At 42.6% G+C, this 20,461-nt stretch overlaps 1 protein-coding gene across 3 annotated transcripts; it reads right to left on the bottom strand.

Moving 5' to 3' along the window:
* Window positions 1–11,188: 11,188 nt before the first annotated feature.
* On the bottom strand, window positions 11,189–20,275 carry LOC102396469 (serine protease inhibitor Kazal-type 2). Of its 3 annotated transcripts, none has more exons than XM_006058360.3 (4): window positions 18,442–18,592; window positions 17,569–17,612; window positions 12,920–13,029; window positions 11,189–11,513 (listed from the first exon to the last, which is right to left on the bottom strand). In XM_006058360.3, exons 1-4 carry the CDS (start codon window positions 18,497–18,499, stop codon window positions 11,468–11,470), a joined length of 258 nt encoding a protein of 85 aa, XP_006058422.1. In that variant the 5' UTR covers window positions 18,500–18,592; the 3' UTR covers window positions 11,189–11,467. The 3 variants fall into 3 exon arrangements, with proteins under 3 accessions (XP_006058422.1, XP_044801790.2, XP_025145791.1); XM_044945855.2 differs by lacking the exon at window positions 18,442–18,592 and adding an exon at window positions 18,050–18,147; XM_025290006.3 differs by lacking the exon at window positions 11,189–11,513 and having other exon boundaries at window positions 12,924–13,029; window positions 18,442–20,275.
* Between the last annotated feature and the right edge of the window lie 186 nt (window positions 20,276–20,461).

Genomic DNA, 20,461 nt, shown 5'->3' with positions numbered 1-20,461 from the left:
ATTTCATTCTTTTTTATGGCTGAGTAATATTTCATTGTAACATTATAGTCATTTTCTATTTTCTTTTTAAAGTTTCCAGTTCCTATTAAAATGGTTGTAATGAGGATTCCCTGATGGCTCAAGAATCCACCTGCTAATGCAGAAGATGCAGGTTTGATCCCTGACCTGGGAAGATCCCACATCAGTTCAGTTCAGTTCAGTAGCTCAGTCGTGTCCGACTCTTTGTGACCCCATGAATCGCAGCACGCCAGGCCTCCCTGTCCATCACCAACTCCCAGAGTTCACTCAGGCTCACATCCATCAAGTCAGTGATGCCATCCAGCCATCTCATCCTCTGTCGTCCCCTTCTCCTCTTGACCCCAATCCCACCCAGCATCAGAGTCTTTTCCAATGAGTCAACTCTTCGCATGAGGTGGCCAAAGTACTGGAGTTTCAACTTTAGCATCATTCCTTCCAAAGAAACCGCAGGGCTGATCTCCTTCAGAAAGGACTGGTTGGATCTCCTTGCAGTCCAAGGGACTCTCAAGAGTCTTCTCCAAAATCACAGTTCAAAAGCATCAATTCTTCGGTGCTCAGCCTTCTTCACAGTCCAACTCTCACATCCATACATGACCACTGGAAAAACCATAGCCTTGACTAGACGGACCTTTGTTGGCAAAGTAATGTCTCTGCTTTTGAATATGCTATCTAGGTTGGTCATAACTTTTCTTCCAAGGAGTAAGTGTCTTTTAATTTCATGGCTGCAGTCACCATCTGCAGTGATTTTGGAGTCCCCAAAAATAAAGTCTGACACTGTTTCCACTGTTTCCCCATCTATTTCCCATGAAGTGATGGGACCAGATGCCATGATCTTCGTTTTCTGAATGTTGAGCTTTAAGCCAACTTTTCACTCTCCACTTTCACTTTCATCAAGAGACTCTTTAGTTCTTCTTCACTTTCTGCCATAAGGGTGGTGTCATCTGCATATCTGAGGTGATTGATATTTCTCCCAGCAATCTTGATTCCAGCTTGTGTTTCTTCCAGTCCAGCATTTCTCATGATGTACTCTGCACAGAAGTTAAATAAGCAGGGTGACAATATACAGCCTTGATGTACTCCTTTTCCTATTTGGAACCAGTCTTGTTCTAACTGTTACTTCCTGACCTGCATACAAATTTCTCAAAAGGCAGGTCAGGTGGTCTGGAGCAACTAAGCCCATGTGCCACAATTGCTGAGTCAGTACTCTAGAACCCTCGAGCTGCAATAAGAGAAACCACTGCAATGAGAAGCCATGTACTGCAGTGAAGAGTAGCCCCCACTCGCTGCAACTGGAGAAAAAGCCCACATAGCAAGAAAAACCCAGCACAGCCAAAAATAAAATTTTAAAATAAAAATTATATTTAAAAATATGATTGTAATGATTTTAACCTCTTGCCTGAGACTGAGGGGGTTCCTGGGAAGTGGGACCTTCACCACTAAAACTGGCAAGGTCACTTGCACACCAAGATGAGTTGTCTACCCTCCTTCTACAAGATACTGCCATATCTAATTCACTTGGTGCCCTACCCAAGTTTCAACTGCAGAAACTGCAGAACAGGTGCCTAATCCTATTTTCACATAAACTGCCTCTGCATACTATAAAGTCCAAGCAAGTGGTCTCCTAAATGAGTTTCAACATCATTTACATTTGATAGGAAGGTTTTTTGAAAACTACTTGTGGTAATTATATGTTAGCATAATGATGGTTGTTTTCATAGCAACACTTATAAAAAGGAAGATTAAAAACTTGCTGGATTTTCTCCAGCGTGGTTCTAGAGAGGGAAGTGATATGGCAAGCACATGCAGTCCAGAGCCCAGAGTTTACTCTAGTCCATTTGGCAGCAAAGCAAGTCCAGCACTTCACTCATACCTTCATTATAGCATTTATTACATCACATTGTATTCATTTCTTAATTTGTCACTCTTTATGCCCCAGTACTATGAGCTTCTTAAGACACAGACAGGTGTATTTATGACAATGTTTAATAAAAATGTATATAATATACCAAATAGTGTTCTCTGCTTTTTACAAATGTTAACTCATTTAATCCTCGTATCTCTCATCAGATAGATACCATTTTATGGATGAGGAAACTGAGGCACAAAGAAGTGAAGTAACTTGCCAAGCTAGTAAGTGACAGAGTTGGCATTTGAATCCAGGCAGTCTGGCTCCAAAATGTGCTTCAACCATGACACAAGCCTGTCTAGCTGTTATTTATTGTTGTATCCACAGCACCTAGACCCACCCCTGACCTAAGACTCAATGAATATGTATTAGAGAATGAATAAATGAACAACTATTATATGTAAGACAATCATATGTCCAGGATATTATTGGAGAGTTCTAATTTTAAACATTCTGCCATATTTTCAAAACATGTACTTGGACCATGCATCAGATGATGTATCTAGATTTAGGGGTCAGAAACTGCGGCACAGTTTCTATAATATTATGAATTCCATTTATTCTAAGTTCAAACTGATATTCTTAGTCCAAAAAATTATGATGCCAGGAATGAGGCACCCTGGATAACAAGTTTCAAATACCAGATATTGGAAAAATATCAAGTGTTCTTTGTTCTTATTTACTGTGATCAAGTTTGAAGTTGAAATAGTAATGAAAATATCCATTCTATATGATTTTGTAAGGATTTGGGTCAAAGAATTTGAGAGAAGATATAAGAAGGCATCTTCTTAGATCTGTTATTATTAGATGTAAAAACTCTTGGAAAATCTTAGAAGGGTTGCCTGGCCAGGAATGTACTTTGTTAAGAAAGGGACTGCTATCTCATGTTTCAATCTGGTCTCCAGAATATTTTCAGCTAAGGACTACCAGGTCCAGAAAATTATCTCCAGCAATGATTCTTAAAGTATGCTCCCTAACCAGCAGAACTTCCAAAAAACTTGCTAGAAACACAAATTCTAGACCCCCCCTAGACCTAAAGAATCAGAAATTCTGGGGTGGGGTGCAGCAACCTGTTTTAACAACAAGCCCTCCAGGTGATTCTGATGCCAGTTAAAGTTTAAGAATTACAGATCTACAGTAACTAAACTCGGTTTGTTTTTAACTTAATTTTTTAAAAAACAAAGATGATTTAAGAATAAGTGAGCCAGTCTTTGAGGTGAACTAAACACAAAATTATTGAGTTAGAAATGTAAACAAACATAGATACTCACACTTGTTGTATGTGACAGTGTGACCCAAGTTTCAAAAGTCCACAAAGGGCTGAGAGGTGTGTTCATCTCACATTTAATCCGAGCCTGCAGCAAAAGCCTTCCATCTGTCTCAATGGGTCCTATTATTTCATACCATCCCACCAAGGGGAAAAGGTTTCCTAAGACTGAACTGGTGGCTCCTAGTACATGGTTCTTTCTTTTCTTTCCTTTATACCATGGCCCCCTCTTCCCAGGAGCAGATTTTGTCCCAGAAGGAGCTGGAAGCCAAGGTGCTTAAGACCAGCCACCCCTAGAACACTGCTTCCTGGGGACAGTCTCAAGTCCCAGTTATCAGTCCAGCTGGCTCTATAGAAGGTCCTACTGTCTCTCTTCTCAGTCTGTTCTTCTAGGCTCACAGTCATACATCCAGTTTCTACATGTCTGAATTGCAGCTCTACTGGATTCCACCTCTTTCTCACAGGGTTTCTGGATCCCATGTAAAATGAGAGGTGTGTTTGGATGTCCATGTTCATCTGTATCCCCGAGTGTGGCAAAATAGTTTAAAAGCTCTCAGAAACGTCTACATAATTCTACCTGGGTACAGTATAAACGCCCCAACCACCCCCCCCCCAGCTTTTCTGTCAATGTAGTCTATATTTTTTGCTTGTACTCTTCAGTGACTACATTATTCTTTTTTGGAAGGAACAATGCAAGACTTCTATGCTGGCCACTGAACATTTGGTCTCAAGTCAAATCTCAGGCCGAGAACAGAACTGAATGGACCTTCACAGCCTTCCCTCCTATTGCTATTATTTATTATAAGCTTCCTTCATTTCCAAGGTGCTTTCTGCAATGTAACAGCTGCAGCTGCTACTCTCTTAAAAGGACTGCTCTCTGCATGATCTTTGCTCTGTTTTTATATGACAGGGGCCACAGGACTGACCTTTGGTAGGAAGAGAACAAATTCATGTTGTTCAAGCAACACCACAACACCTAGAACATCTCCCCCAGTGTGCAGGAGACATTGACCTCATTGTTTTTTTCTGAGTAACACTATAAAACTCCCCTTGGCAGTAGCGCTCAACGTTTTCCATTTAACAATTTCAGGCCCACTATGTGTGGGCTTCACTTGGCTTAGGAACAGAAGAATATCTGTGTGCAAGGCTTGATGAATGAGCTGTTGGGAGATGGATGGTTACCCATTTAGGAAGGTCTGACAATATCCTACTGTTGTAAAGTAAATATTCCCCAAAGTTTTATTTTGTAGATCAGCCACCCTGATGTCTTATTTCTCCTACTAAAATAGTATTGAGCAAAGAGCCTGGGGTGAAGTTGTGATGTAGAATAAGCTTGACGTTAATAGCTCCTCTCATACCCATATAAACCACAGTTTTCCTGCTTCTAGAACCTACCAAGCAGATATTGTATTATCAACCCACTCGATGTACACTGCTAGAACAAGGATGCCAAAGAGGTTTCAGTTTGTGTGCCAACTTCGATAAGCCTGGGTAGGCTGCCAGGCGCAGTGTGTTGAGGATTTGACTCCAGACTCCCCAAGAAAGCATGCACGTCTGCCATAGACTGGGAATGTGCCGGATTTGCCTAGAATTAGCCATTCCTGTGTTAAGAATGTAATATATTACCTTTCAATGGGATATTTGCACATTAAAAGAAGAATGTGAAAGAGAGCAGTTTATTATGACCAATGATAAGTGAATGATCAGGCATTTGTTGAAGGCCAGTGGGATATGTATTTTGGGGAATCCTTAGAAAGAAAGCAGAAGAAAGTGAAAGGGAGATCTGTTGCAAAAGAGAGTCAGTTTGAAAAGGTGCAGAGAAGTTGCTAATCCTAGCCTTGCAAACTACCATTTTATAGACTTATAATTAACTCTAATATTTTGGTTAAGAGTATAAAATGTATACAAGGTGTTTTGATTTGCTTTGCTGCTAATATGGTTTCTATTTAACAGCAACAACTCTCCAAGATTTACATTACACCCTTTGGTCTATTGTTTGTCTTAGTCTCTGTGACATGAGCCAAGGAGCCTGAGAAGGTGGTTTATGGACTGTCCCATATGGCACAGACTGTATCATATGTCATTTGCCTACTGGATCAAGCACAGGCTTGGTGCTCAACAAATAATAAACTACTCGAGTGCTGCCACTGACTCTGTTGTTGTTGGTCAGTTTGTAAGTCGTGTACGGCTCTTTTGCAACCCCACTGACTGTAGCCTACCAGGCTCCTCTGTCCATGGGATTTCCCAGGCAAGAATACTGGAGTGGATTGCCATTTGCTTCTCCAAGGGATCTTCCCGACCCAGGAATAGAACTCAGGTCTCCTGCATAGCAGGTGGATTCTTTACTGTTGAGCCACCAGCAGAGCCCCTATTTAGAGATCAACTTTTTTCCAAACAGGGTCTAAATAAGAAGCTCCTCATTCATCAGCTCTGAAAATATCAAGTGATTTTTGAGCCTTTGTTTTTTATGTTCAAAAATGGAAAACAGTAGCCACCAAATCCACTGCAGAAATACGAAGCAAAAGTGGTCTGGTGATAGCATTTTCTTAACAGAGTGTGCAATTTTCAGAGCACAATGATTAAAATAAAGAATCCCAAATTTAGAGTCAAAAGAAGTGCTGTGCCCTTTAGCTGACCATGACATTTAACCTGTTTCAGATTTTCTCCTAAACCATAAGCATAGAAACACAAAACTTCTAAGTTTCAATCAAATCATTCCTGGTTGACAATCAAAAGAGAAGACATCATGAATTGACCTCTGATTTCCTATAATCATAATGCTACTTCCTGTCACAAAAATTATAAAACTGATAGAAAAATAGAAAAAAAACCTCCAAACATATGTGCATCGATTAAATATGTAAAACCACACAACAGTAAAAACTAGCAAATGCTTCTTTTGTGACACTCTGCATGGCTTAGACTTGTTGCAGTTTATCAAGATACATAGTTTAGGAGACAAGTTTTCCTAATAAATCAACCCTATGCAAACAAAGGATTTCTTCACTCCTCCAAAGACTAACACACCACATCGTAAGTTAGGGTCATCTGTCTCACGAATATTCATTGCCAATTTCATATGCAAGGGTGCCCATGAAAGTCTTTGAGTGGCAAATGCTTCTACAGAGTTGCCCTGCCCTTCCCTTCCTCTTCAGAAAGGAATTCATTCCTGAGCTTCATAAACCAGATTCTGACACTTCCATTCTGCCCACATCACACCCTTTACCCTGCAGCTTGATCTGTAAGGTAAATGCGATGCGATGAGCTTGGCATTTGGTCCCCAGACTTTCTTTGTTTTCTTGGTAATAACTTTGGTCAGTATGATGGAGTCTATCTCCAGTGAGAAAGTTCACTGAAGTGGGGAGTGAAAAGTCAAATAATCTCAAATGGTGTCTAAAAAACATACTTGAAAGAGTTTTATATAGTATGAAAGACTTTGGAAACTGTAAATAGCCAAGCTAATATTGGATATTATGGATTTTTCTGACTTAATAAATATACTCACTAGGGCAGAAGTTTTAGTCAAGATAAAAGACATTGAACCAGACGGGGACAGGGAGGCAGAAAACCTAGAGAAGAAAGGTCGGTGGCTTCTTCATAAACCTGCCCACCACAGAAAAGGAGTCTTCTCTGAGGCCTGTCGGGTCAGAGTTTTTTGTTCAAGTCAGATAAGCTTGCAGCCTCCTCCTCTGGAAGCTTTTCAAATTCCAGCTTTTCCAGCCACAGTCTGAGAGCATTTGCCTAACTCCTATTCAGAGGGTAAAATTGTTTTTATTTGTCATCATTTCACCTAGGTCCTTGACTCCACATTAGCTCCAACTGGACTATTCATTGTTAGTCACAGAAATAGTGTCTTCAAAGAATCAAAGCATTGTTGTAAAGCAATTATCCGCCGATCAAAAATAAATTAAAAAAATTAAAAGTATGAGTCTTTGAAAGCAGTTTTCAAGTCAAATATGACTCCCAGGCCAGTGGCAATGCTCTAGAGAGACATCACTCAGCTGGTTTCAGGCTGGGGGGCGGGATTTGCTGGAAGAGGCAGTTCCCAGGGAGCCACTGCCCCCCTGTGTCTCAGCGCTGGCCAGGAATTGTTCCATGACAGGGAGAACACTTGGCAAAAGTCTGTAAAAGATTATTGGTGGGCTATTTCTGGCTCTTAATTTGTTGGCTCAATTAAGGTTTCCTTTCTTCTCATGGTTTCTTAAACTATAATCTTTCTTTTAAAAAATCAATTTTTAAAAGGCATATTTATCATAATTATCAAAGTAGTATATATTCCTTGAAGATAAATGTGTACAATTGTTTAATTTTGTTAACCTTTTGATGTATCTCTTCCTTGTTTTCTTAAATCCTTTTCCATTTAAGGAAAACTAATTTTGCTTGGGCACAGGAAAAAAACCACAGAACCATCGAATCTAATTTTATCATAAATGTTTTGTAAACATGATCTCTTCTCCACAATAAGAAAAGAGACTTTTGAATATGCTAGAGTACTAAGACACACAATTTCCCTTTTTTTCTTACAAAATTTAAAATTAAACTTAGGGACTTCCCTGGTAAGCTAAGATTCCATGCTCTCAATGCAGGGGGCCCAAGTTTGATCCCTGGTCAGGGAACTAGATTCCACATGCTGCACCTAAGATCCAGTGCAGCCAAATAAATAAATATTTTTAAAAGAATTTAAAATGTAAAGGGTAGCACTTTAGATCATAAAACCTCATATATTTTGCCTATAATTTCAATTCTATGGATTAAGAATACTATGAAAGTGAAAAGTGAATGTTACTCAGTCTGACTATGTGACCCCATGGACTGGAGCCTGCCAGGCTCCACTGTCTATGGGATTTCCCAGGCAAGAATACTGGAGTGGGTAGCCATTCCCTTCTCCAGGGGATGTTCCTGACCCAGAGATCAAACCCAGGTCTCCACATTGCAGGCAGATTCTTTACCATCTGAGCCACCAGGGAAGCCCTAAGAATTCTGTAGTGAATGCAACTATTAGACCCATTGAATATTATCGCATTTTCAAGACAGAAAAATAAAACTTCTTGCTCTAAAGATGGACTGTGGGAGCTATGGTAATTTAGCAGTCTAAATGATCCAGTCATTGGCAAATGCATCAGGTGTGATTTCAGATGTGTTTTCACATGGGATTGGTCACATTTCTATATGTCATAGAGAGATGCTGCTTCTCCCCAACTATGAAGAATGAAGAAACAAAGGCATTATGGGAAGAGCTGAGAATGAGTCATCTGTGCCTCCAAACACCTTTCCTTCTATATCTTGTTTGTTGTCTGTGCCATCTAGATGTGTATATGGCACAACACATAAATACGGGCGGCAGTGTCAGAGACAGTCTGGACAAGATCTAGAATGAGTTGGGAGGAAGCTGACTGTATCTTTAGCTGGTTTATCTGATCCTTTATTTTCTCAAGAGTTAGTTTCTCAAGAGCTTTTTGGACTTCCCTGCTGGTCCACAGGTTAAGAATCTTCCTGGCAATGTAGGGGACATAGGGTTTGATTCTTGGTCCAGTAAAATTCCATGTGCCACAGGGCAACTGAGCCCATGTGCCACAACTACTGAAGCCCACATGCTTAGAGCTTGTACTCAGTAACAAGAGAAGCCACCGCAAAGAAAAAAAAGAAAGAATTCCCAAACTTTTGGATTTGTGAAAAGTGAAAGTGAAGTCACTCAGTCGTGTCCGACTCTTTGAGACCCCATGGACTGTAGCCTACCAGGCTCCTCCATCCATGGAATTTTCTAGGCAAGAGTACTGGAGTGGGTTGCCATTTCCTTCTCCAGGGGATCTTCCCGACCCAGGGATTGAACCCAGGTCTCACGCATTGCGGGCAGACGCTTTACCATCTGACCCACCATAGGAAGTTTCCCACCTACTTCTTGTATATTACCTTAAAATTGTATAGGAATTGATCAGCACTTTCAACGTAGAAAAATAAAACTTCCTAAAAACAAAAACTTCCTTCAGCCTATGTGAATTATGTAATTTGTTCATTTAAACAATCCATTTATTGGCGATTGCAAATGGCTATTATTATGCATACATACAAAACAATGCTGTATAAGAAAACTTTAACAAAAAGTCTATTGAATATCAAGCTATTAATTATAGCACCTCAAAATTTCTTATCATTGTTATGACACATTTCTACATGTTAACATGTAGATAATCTGTGCCCTATTTTTGGTACTCTTATTTCTAAATCCACTTTTATTCTTTGAAACATTAAATTCAAATCCAGACCTAGATGGTAGCAACTATCTATCCCATGTATTTGAGTGGGATTTGCACTTTAAACCAGTCTATGAAGATGATCTGAAGGGCCCAGGGAGATCTACCTGACCAGTCTTTTATAAACATAGTTACACAGGATGCTCTACTCTAGGGCATGCGAGGGCAGAGTAAAAGACGAGGTCCACATTTCTCAAGATGCACGTTTGAGCAGGCCACTCAAGATGACTGTTCTCTTGCTCTCTGTACATCCTCTGCTCAACCAGTCCCGCCCTGCTTCACTCACAGGACTATCCAATTCTCTTAATTACAGGGTTCAGTCAGTAACTACCTGTGTGGCCCCAGCTGCTCGTTGCCCTCATAGCCTGACATCAATTTCCCCTATAAATGGTAGCCTCCTTCTCCCTGGTGCAGTGAAGGTTGCTGCCATGTCCTGCCCGCAGGTCTGCTGTCAACAGTGATGTGTCACCCCAAGACCCTTTAGCTTCTTGACATTTAAGTTCCCCCACATACTTAGGAAGACTGTGTTCCAAAAGGTTAATATTGGTCACCTCTAGAGGCTAGTATGGGCAAGACTTCCATTTTTAAAACATATTTCGGTGTATTTTTAACTTTCTGAAAATCATATACTACTTTTATAAAACTTTTAAGCCAAAAATAACTACAGACATAATGTAGTTGTGGCACATTTATATTATACAACTTCCCACTTTATTGCCTCTACTCCACATAAGAACAGAGGTCTGGGAATTTGGAGACCAGGCTTCTAGTCCACACTGCTTCATAACCTTGGGCAAATTGGTTTGCCTCTGTAGGCCTCAGTTTCTACCTCCTAAGAGGGATACTTGAACTAACAGTAGCTACTATTTCAGTAGTTTCCATGGACCAAGTGCTGTGCTAAGCAGTTTCCTCACAGCAGTTGCATGACTTGAGCATGATCCCTCTTTTCCAGATAAAAATACAGAAGCCCAAGGAAGTGTTGGAATCAGAATTCAAATTCACATTTAGTCCACTTGCCAAAGCCAGGTTTTTTTCTACACACTGTCATCACCCCTTGCCTCTTGTCTCACAGTTTCCTGACCCTAGAATATACTTAAACCTAGGACTTGACTCAAAACCCTCTACCTGGACAACAATTATCTTTCTAAATTAAACTTTGGTCACTTTTATTGCAGCATCTATTCTTTATGTTGCATCCGACTCTTAAGACAGAACATCTCAACCTCAGCACTACTGACATTTTAGACTGAAAATTTCTTGGTTGCTGGGAGGTGTCCTGCTCACTGTAGAATCTCTGGTAGCATCCCTGGCTGCTACCTGCTAGAAGTCAGGAGCACCTACCCTACAAATTGTGATCCCCAAAATGCCTCCCGACATAGCCCCAGCATCATCTAGGGTTCAGAACCTAGGCTCTAGAAAAAGGAAAAGGGCAAGTTTCTGCATTAACTTGAAAGAAAAACTGCATCGGAAGGAATTCTAAAATCTTGTATTTTTATTGCGTATTTTTTTGACTCTATCTGTTCAGGTTAGAGTCAATTTCAGCATCTCACATTATTTGTTCTGTGCACAACACTGTGCCAATTACCATACACTCTACATCAAAGATTCAGGGAAATGGGGAAGGAGAATAAAATTTGATCTGTCAAAAATGACTCTACTTCTCCCTTAGTGAAATTCACCTCCATCTGAGAGGAAAAGAGCCCTGTGAGGCTGAGTGAGAATGGATATTCAACAGGGAACAGTGGTAACTGAACACAATGCTGATTTTATTCCAACTAAATAAAGCAACATATAAGTAATATGGGCGATAAGCTTAACTCAAGGGGCAAATGCCAAGAAACAAGGACTTTTGTTTGTTTGCTTTAATTATCAATCACTGTCCATGGCTCTCTTCCACATCTCATCTCAGAAAATATGGGTTAACAAATCTCACACAAAGAAACACAGAAAAAGAGAAACGGGGAAAATAAAATCCATCTAGTATGCAGGGGTGTTTCTCCAATTTCTCTTCTGTGAACTGCTCCATCAGCAGGGTCCACTTCGGATTACTTTAATATCACGACCATCTTCCCTGAAAATTGACCAATCATAAAAACACATTTATTGAAACTGTCCCACAATTTGTATTAAAAAGACCCACGTCATTATACATTAGATTCTTTCCCAGTTGACAATCATTTTTAAAGCTAAATCTAGGGCCTTCCCTGGTGGCTCAGTGGTAAAGAATCTGCCTGCCAATGTAGGAGGCATGGGTTCTATCATTGATCCAGAAAGATCCCATGTGCTGTGAAGCAACTGAGCCTTTGTGCCACAGCTGCTGAGCCTGTGCTCTAAGTCCAGGAACCACAACTAGTGAAGCCCTTGCACCCTGGAGCCCAGGCTCTGCAACAGGAGAAGCCTCTACACTGAGAAGCCTGCACACTACAATTAGGTAAAGCCCAAGCAGCAACGAAGACCTAGCACAGCCTAAAGTCATTAAATAATTTTTTTTTTAAAGCTAAATCTAGGAAACAATGAAGCTGAAAACCTAACTCTGCCATTTTTTCCCAAACCTTAGGGCACATGGAACTACTCCCCACAAATCACTCTGAGAAGACCTGGTAATTTACTGAAGACTAAGTTCAGAGACTGAACCCCTGAAATACAAAGCAGTGTATCTGGAGGTGGACTCATGGTCACCTAAGCTGGCCAGGTGTCTTACACAGGGGGCATCAGTATAATACACTTATTAGTGAGCATTCTAACAGGCAGAGTTACTAAGACCGGTTTTCTGACCAGTAGTGCAGAGTGTGTAGATCACCTGTACATGGCTCCTGAATTCAACAGAATATTCACTATTCCAGAGTTTAACTACTAAATATATTCTTTTTCTAATTTTTTTTTTTTGGCTGCTCTGGGTCTTCTTTGCTGCACACAGGCTCTCTCTAGCTGCAGAGAGCAGGGACTGCTCTATAGTTGTGGTGCTTGGGCTTCTCACTGGGGTGACTTCTCTTATTGTGGGGCACAGGCTTTAAGTGCACGAGCTTCAGTAGTTGCAGCACATGGGCTCAGTAGTTGTGACTCTTGGGCTCTAGAGCGTGGGCTCAGTAGCTGTGGTGCATGAGCTTAGTTGCTCCACAGTATGTGGGATCTTCCTGGACCAGGGATTGAACTCTTATCCCCTGCACTGGCAGGTGGATTTTTAACCACTGGTCTACCAGGGAAGTCGTAAATATATTTTTAATTTTGGGAAACTACCCATCCCTGGATAGTAACATCACTTAATTATCTGGTCTATAATTGATTAATCACACGCCTCTTTTTCTAACCTTGACCTAGAAAATGCACTGATTCCGTGTCTTTTTAAATATGTCTTAAAACAGAGCTACTTATGTCATATTTGATTATGTCCAAGAAAAGAGCCAAACTTCCTAAGTAATCAAAATGCAAGAGAAGAACTAAAGAATATGTGCCTAGTTTATATTGAAAAATTGCTACCTGATTTTCATACACAGAGTACACTCATTGGGATAAGTGGACAAATCACTTCCACACACGGGGTTGAAGTCCCGGGGACATCCTGGTAATGTATACTGATGGCAGTTTGGCTAGAAAAGAGAAAGGAAGACAGAAATTGGTGAATAACTTGAGACATTTTTATCGTAAGAGGAGGGCCAAGTTCCACCATTAGTCAGTCGTGTCCGACTCTTTGGGAACCCACGGACTGCAGCCCACCAGGCTCCTCTGTCCATGGGATTCTCCAGGCAAGAATACTGGAGTGGGTAGCAATTCCCTTCTCCAGCAGATCTTCCAGACCCAAGGATTGAACCCAGGTCTCCTGCACTGTAGGTAGATTCTTCACCATCTAGCCACCAGAGAAGAATTTGAGCAAAATCCCAAGTTTCCCTATATCTTCTAGAAATTTCCTACAGAAAAATTTCTATTTTACACACACACACATACAGACACACAGGTTTTTCTAAGCATCAGATGTAGTGTTGAAGCAATGGGTCAATACCTGCTATGTATGATAAGGACCTCAGCGGAAGGTTTATGCTGGCTGATTTTTAAATTAAAGTCCAAGATATGCCACCAACGTACTTTACTATCCTCCAGCTTCATAACCTGTTCTTCACGAGCAACTCCATGAGAATGTCCTGTTACATTCCACCTAATTCCGTGGCATAATGCCCAGACGCACTCGGAAATGTAATCTTTTGTCTGGACTTGTAAGATACTAGCATTTAAGCAACAGCATTAAGAAAAGCAGTAGGTTCAGAATTAGACCTCAGGGCTTGTTATGGGCTTAACTGCATCCACCCAGAAAGATATGTTAAAGTCCTAACTCCTAGCACTTCAGAATATGACCTTATGTGGGATTAGTAGGGTCTTCTTATAGGAAATGATCTTAAAGTAAAAAGTTTAGGAGAATAGGCCCTAATCCAATATGACTGGTGTGGTTATAAAAAGGGAAAACTGGGGGACTACCCTGGTGGTGAAATTCCCATTCAGGAATTCTTCCCTGGTGGCTCAGATGGTAAAGAATCCACCTGCAATACAGGAGACCTGGGTTCGACCCCTGGTTCGGGAAGATCCCCTGGAGAAGGGAATGGCAACCCAATCCAGTATTCTTGCCTGGTGAATCCCATGGACAGAGGAGCCTGGTGGGCTACAGTCCATGGGGTAACAAAGAGTCAGACACGACTGAGTTAGCTAACACTTTTCTTTTCACTCAGGTGGTGCAGCAGATTAGAATCCACCTGCAAATGCAGGGGACACAGGTTTGATCCCTGGTCTGGGAAGATTCCACATGCTGCAGGGAAACTAAGCCCATGAGCCACAACTACTGAGCCCAAGTACTGCAGCTCTGAAGCCCATGTGCCCAGAGCCTGTGCTCTGTAATGAGAAGCCACCGCAATGAGAAGCCCAAGCACCAAAAGGAAGAGCAGCCCCTGCTCACTACAAGTAAAGAAAGCCTGCACAAAAAATAAATAAATATTTTTTTTAAACAAAAGGCAAGTTTGGACACAGAGTCGCACACAGAGGCAAGATCATGTGAAGAAACCAAGAGAATGCCATTTACAAGCCAAGAAATGCCTGGGGCTACGAGATACTATGAGAGAGGACTGGAACAGATTCTTTCTTACAGCCTTCGGAAGGAACCAACCCTGCCAACACCTTGAGTTTGAACATCCAGCCTTGAGAACTGTGAGACAATCCATCTCTGTTGTTTAAGTCACTCAGTTTGTGGCTTTATTACAGCAGCCCTAACAAACTGATATTGGATCATGGAACTCAACTTTCAGATTCGACGGAATTGAGGCCAGAGAGGTAATATGTCTTGCTCATAGCCACTAGTCTCCAGCAGAACCAGGACTAGAACTGGTCACAGTGGTCACACCATAGCGTGCAGAGGCTCACTCTAGTAACAGGTTGAATATATGATCTGCTGTATTTGTTGTGTTTTAGTAATAGTGATCGTCTTTCCTCACTTTAGAGTAAGTGTTTAGTACTCTGAATAAATGAAATATACCTTTTCCTTCATATTATGTGGATTCATAGAGACCTAAGTAGGACAGGGCATTGGCCAAACTCTGAACTAAAGAGAAACTTTTGACCCTTTCCATCCTGCGTTCAGCCTTCTATCTCCATTTAGGAGCCTGATGTGTTCTTCCTGTTCTAGGCTCACTAAGATGATGGCTTCTAGGACAGCTTTCACAGGAGACTAGATAGTCTCTTTCCAATGAGACTGGGACAACTGGTAATTGGCCATTTAATTGAAAAAGTCGATTTAAGTAGGGAAACAGTAACAAAAATTATAACATACCCTAAACATTTTCTCTTAAAACATATAAATGAAAATAAAATTGCCAATCTTTTGATGGAAAGACAATGAGGCACAGGGCCAGTTGTAATGCTACCTACCCTAAGACAACCTCCTTGCAGCTAGGTATGACCACACATCAAGGCCAGGCCAATGGGATGCAAGTGGAATTACTGCATGCAGTTGCTTCTGTGTTTGTGTTAGTCACTCAGTTGTTCCGACTCTTTTCAACCCCATGGACTATAGCTCGCCAGGCTCCTCTGTCCATGGAATTCTCCAGGCAAGAATACTGGAGTGGGTTGCCATTCTCCAGATTCTCCAGGCCGGAGAGTCTCCCTTCAATCCCCCACCCAGGGATTGAACCTGGGTCTCCTGCATTGCAGACTGATTCTTTACCACCTGCTAGGAACCTCCTCTAAAAGGAAGTTGGGGTTTGTCCTCTGCTTCCCCCAATTTTTATTCTTTGTCCATTCCTCCATCCTGCTCCTGGGTGCATGGAACTCTACGCTTTACAGACCAGGATGACAAAGTCCACATCCTAATACGGCAGTTCTGTGAGCTGTTGAGTCCTTGTTATCTGCAGCTGAATCTAATCCTGACACAAGACTTTTCCTACGAAATGTTTCAACTAATTAGAGTTCTGTGTGCTGTCACTGCAAAAATCACACCCATAATAAATCATCCATGATTTCTTCTTTTGTTTTAAATGGGATTTCTCAACTGCATTCGTATTTTGGACCAGCTAATTACTTGTTGTGTGAGGCTGTCTCGTGCATGGTAGGGTGTTTAGTAACATCATTGTTCTCTATCCACTAGATGCTAGTTACAACTTCCTGGTCATGACAATCAAAATGACAATCTGTCTCCTGAGGGGTAAACCTGCCCCCTTTTTAAAATATGGTGAGAATTTAAAGACACTGGCACAGCAAGGTAATATACAGCTAAAAAGTAATTCCCCAATTATTTACTGTTGTTTTACTATACCTAATTCAATTTTTTAGAATTTGTCTTTTAGCAAGTTTTTCAAAAGCATCTGACAGTTTCCATATAAACATTTTCATTTCTTTACCCTCATGTTCATGCTGTCTCTACATTTTTTATAAATTAAGACTGTGGCTGGCATAATAGGCTTGTGAACACAGATACTTGAGTCTTGGTAAGAATACAGTTCCACTCATGGGAAACAAACTCTATGATTTACAGGGGAATAGTTAAACAAGAGGGTGGTCTGTCTCTAATCAGTGAGTAATTGACCTGCTGTGGGAATGGTTAGAGAGAAAGCAGAGAGTCATATGTGATTTGCTTAAATAGAAGGTGGCTGAAGGTCTGTCTAGTCAAGGCTATGGTTTTTCCAGTGGTCATGTATATCCATACGTGAGAGTTGGACTGTGAAGAAAGCTGAGCGCCGAAGAATTGATGCTTTTGAACTGTGGTGTTGAAGAAGACTCTTGAGAGTCCCTTGGACTGCAAGGAGATCCAACCAGTCCATTCTGAAGATCAGCCCTGGGATTTCTTTGGAAGGAATGATGCTAAAGCTTAAACTCCAGTACTTTAGCCACCTCATGCAAAGAGTTGACTCATTGGAAAAGACTCTGATGCTGGGAGGGATTGGGGGCAGGAGGAGAAGGGGATGACAGAGGATGAGATGGCTGGATGGCATCACTGACTCGATGGACGTGAGTCTGAGTGAACTCAGGGAGTTGGTGATGGACAGGGAGGCCTGGTGTGCTGCAATTCATGGGGTCGGACACGACTGAGCGACTGAACTGAACTGATCCAAATATGCCCTCCTAACCATTCACATAGGATGCCTGCCTTTAGTTCCCACCTCTAGCCTCCCCATGCCAACAGCCTCAATCAGGACACACCTGATGCCTTCCCTTTTCCCCGTTACAAAGCTTCCCACTCCTTTGCCTTTGAGTCTCAGCTAAAACACAAGTGACATGGCTGACTCACTTGCTACATTAAGCAGTGAATAACTAGTTTTTGCTTGCTTTCATCTGGTTGGCCTTTGCTTGCTTCCACAACTTAATTTGAGAATATACATAAAATATCTAGTACAACATGTAACTACTGGGCATAGGATCTTCTAAATCATCAAAGGAGATATTAAAAGGAAACAAAGCCCTGAGGCCTTCAAGGCCTGAGCAATTTTTAACCAAAGTTTATACTGTGATCTGTGTCAAAAAGCCTGCCTGAGAATCTGGTTTCTAAAGAAGCAGTCAACTGTCTCCAAAGTGGCAGACCTGAAAACCAGCCCCCACCCAAACCACTGTGGGCGTCACTGTATTAGTAGAAACAATACAAGTGGTTTCCTACTTACTGTACTGTATTCTGAAGGTTGACCAAACTGAGCATTGGAAGAGGCTGCAAAAAGGAAACAGACATTTTAAAGGACGTGATTAAGGTTAGTGCTTATTCATAAGGGTGTTTTTTTTGTTGTTGTTTTTTTTTTTTTTTAATTCAGCTTGTGATTTAGACAGGCTACATGTCTCCCTCTCCCTCACATGTGTAGCTTCTTTGACTCCTTCCTCAAAAGTCGATTCAAGTGTGTTCTGGCACCTCTCCTAGCAGGCACACAGAAAACACTCGGTACCGGTTCTGTATCTGACCACCCTAATAGGATTGCTTGGGAAACTCTGGAGCTACCGAATAAAGGTTAGAGAAGTAACTCAATAGTTCACGATATTGTTTTCCTATGTGGTCGAGATAATAAGTGCAAAATTTGACATTGGGTGTTATCACTTTAACTCGACTTAAATAGACATCAAGTCTGGCTGGACTGAAGCCGCTTTCTCACGAACCCCACGGTGCTTGGCATATTCGGCGTTCACAGTTTCTGATTCCTGTACGTCTGCTGCTGAGGTTCTGCAAGCAAGGCCCCAGGTACATAAAAACCTGACTCCTAACCTTGGATTCCAGAAAATCCACTTTAAGGAAGAAAGAGCAGCCTGGGAAGAAGCCCAAGCAGGAACTAAAGACGGTTGCTGGCTCCACAATGCCACCCCCCAACCCCGGACATCCCCAAGTTCGTGTCCCTAGGCAACTGCGGGGCGGGCCGGAACCGCCAGTAACGGGTGCGTGGAGGGACACAAAGGACCCCCAGGCCTCGGGGAGGGATAGTAGCGGGCAAGACCCCCTTCTCGGTAACTCCTTGGCTGGTCCTCCAGGGACCAGAGAGACTGGTGAGCGTTACCGGCCGAGTCCCACCAGACCAGGAACAAAACCAAACGCAGCGCCTTGAGCGCCATCATGCCTCCGCGGCCGGCCGTCGGGTCTCTGCGCTCCAGCGTCTGCGCGACCAGGACGGCTCCCACGCGACAGGGCGGGATGAAGGAGGGGGATAGGGGAGGTGGCGGGGAGGAAGAATGGAGCAGGAAGGGGCGGGGGAGGAAGTGGGGAGGAGAAGACAGAAGAAGGGTGGTTGCTAGTCCCTCTCTGGCTAGAATGAGAGCAAGCGATTGAAGAAGCCATCTCTCCCTGCAACAGACAAAGAACCTCATAAGAGCCGTGGATAATCTCGTGGGCTGTCAGTCAATCTCTTGTTTCTTCAGCATCTGCTCTCTACCAGGCAGTGTGTGGGGCTGAAAACAAAGGAGGTACCCGCTCTCTAGAAGCTTTCTGGTGTACGTGTTGGGGATGAGGTTACACATGGAACTCCACAACGGATGAATACAGTGATTTCTGAACGTGCTAGAGAGTGGTGGGGTAGGGGAAGACTTTGGGAGATCAGGAAAGGCCTCACCGAGGTGACCTTTAAGCTAAAAGCTGAAGGATGAGAAAGAAGCCTAGGGACGACCGTGAGGACAAATATTCCAGGCTCAAGGAAAAGCAAGTGCAGAGACCTGGAGACTGGAGCCAACTCAGTGTGCTCAGCTGGGCCCTAGGTGAGGGAGGGGGCCCGAGAGGCAGTTGGAACCACAAGGCCTTGAACACACCTGGTGTTGTAGGCCCCTGATAAGGGATTGGATTTGTTCTGATTGCAGTGGAGGATTTTAGGCAAGGTCATGGCCCTGACATGACTTATCTTTTAAGATAATGGATGAAGAATGAAGGGGACAGGTAAGAGTGGAGGCAGGGAAAGAAATCAGGCAGCTTGTGCAGTAATCTGGGCAAGGGATGATGGCAACTGGAGTTAGTGGGTAACAGGGGTCTGCTGAGAAGTGGTCAGATTCAGGGTTTCGTTTGGAGGCAGAGCCAACTGGAATAAAGATAAGATCCAAGGATGCTTCCTGGGATTTTGTCCTGAACAGGTGGTGCCATTTCTGTGAGGAAGAACATGTGGAGAAGATGCCTATTAGAACTCCAAGTAGACACATGGACTAGGCATTTGGAATTACAAATTTGGAGCTAGAGATATAAACTCAGAAGTCATCAGCATATCTACAGTATTGAAAACCGTGGACCCAAAGCCCAGGGGAAGAGTACAGCAGAGGTCAGAGGTTAGAGGTCAGAGTCCTGGGGCACTACTATATGCAGAACTTTGACAGATATGGAAAAGAAGCCTGTGAAGAAGGAAGAAAACCAGGCTAGAGTCAGGGATTGCTGAATCGTGGAGCAGTGCTGCAACCATGTCAGTTGTTGCTGTGAGGTTGGGAAGTAGGAGGACTGAGCATTGTTACAAACTTTGATGAGATATAGTCCCTGATGACCTTGATAAGAACTTTTGCAGAGAAGTGATGGCATCCAGAGCCCAAATGGTCTGGGTTGAAGGAATGAGGTGAGAAAGTGGTGACAGATGTTGACGGCTCTCATGAGTTTGGCTATGAGAGTGAAGCCAAATGTGGGCAATAAATGGCCCATGAAACCTGCATGTCTTCTGGGGATCATGTCAAAACCCCTCCAATATCTTCCCATCTCCACTGTCTTAGGAAGAGGCCATTTCTTGCTATGGCCTCCAAGGCCTCTGCTGGTCTCTTACTGCTTTCCCCTGACTGACTCTTCCCCAACCCCAGTGGCCTTCTTGCTCCACCCGAGCACTTTGCACTTGCCTTTCCCTCTGCCTTGTTGTTGTTGTTCAGTCGCTCAGTCATGTCCGACTCTTTGCAGACACCACGGACTGCAGCACGCCAAGTTTCCCTGTCCTTCATCATCTCCTGGAGCTTGTTCAAACTCATGTCCGTTGAGTCAGCGATACCATCCAACCATCTCGTCTTCTGTCATCCCCTTCTCCTCCTGCCTTCTATCTTTCCCAGCATCAGGGTCTTTTCCAATGA

Source organism: Bubalus bubalis, chromosome 7, assembly GCF_019923935.1.
Source record: "Bubalus bubalis isolate 160015118507 breed Murrah chromosome 7, NDDB_SH_1, whole genome shotgun sequence".
In the NCBI taxonomy this organism is placed as follows: domain Eukaryota; kingdom Metazoa; phylum Chordata; class Mammalia; order Artiodactyla; family Bovidae; genus Bubalus; species Bubalus bubalis.
This window is presented reverse-complemented; position numbering and strand designations above follow the sequence as displayed.

What these genes read in the sequence shown, in the direction of transcription:
- LOC102396469 (XM_025290006.3), bottom strand. Translation starts at nt 18,719, where the DNA reads ATGGCTTCTTCAATCGCTTGCTCTCATTCTAGCCAGAGAGGGACTAGC. An exon ending in GGTCTGGTGGGACTCGGCCG is followed by an intron (nt 17,613 to 18,441) that starts GTAACGCTCACC and finishes TCCTTTTTGCAG; the next exon opens with CCTCTTCCAATGCTCAGTTT. An exon ending in AACCTTCAGAATACAGTACA is followed by an intron (nt 13,030 to 17,568) that starts GTAAGTAGGAAA and finishes TCTCTTTTCTAG; the next exon opens with CCAAACTGCCATCAGTATAC.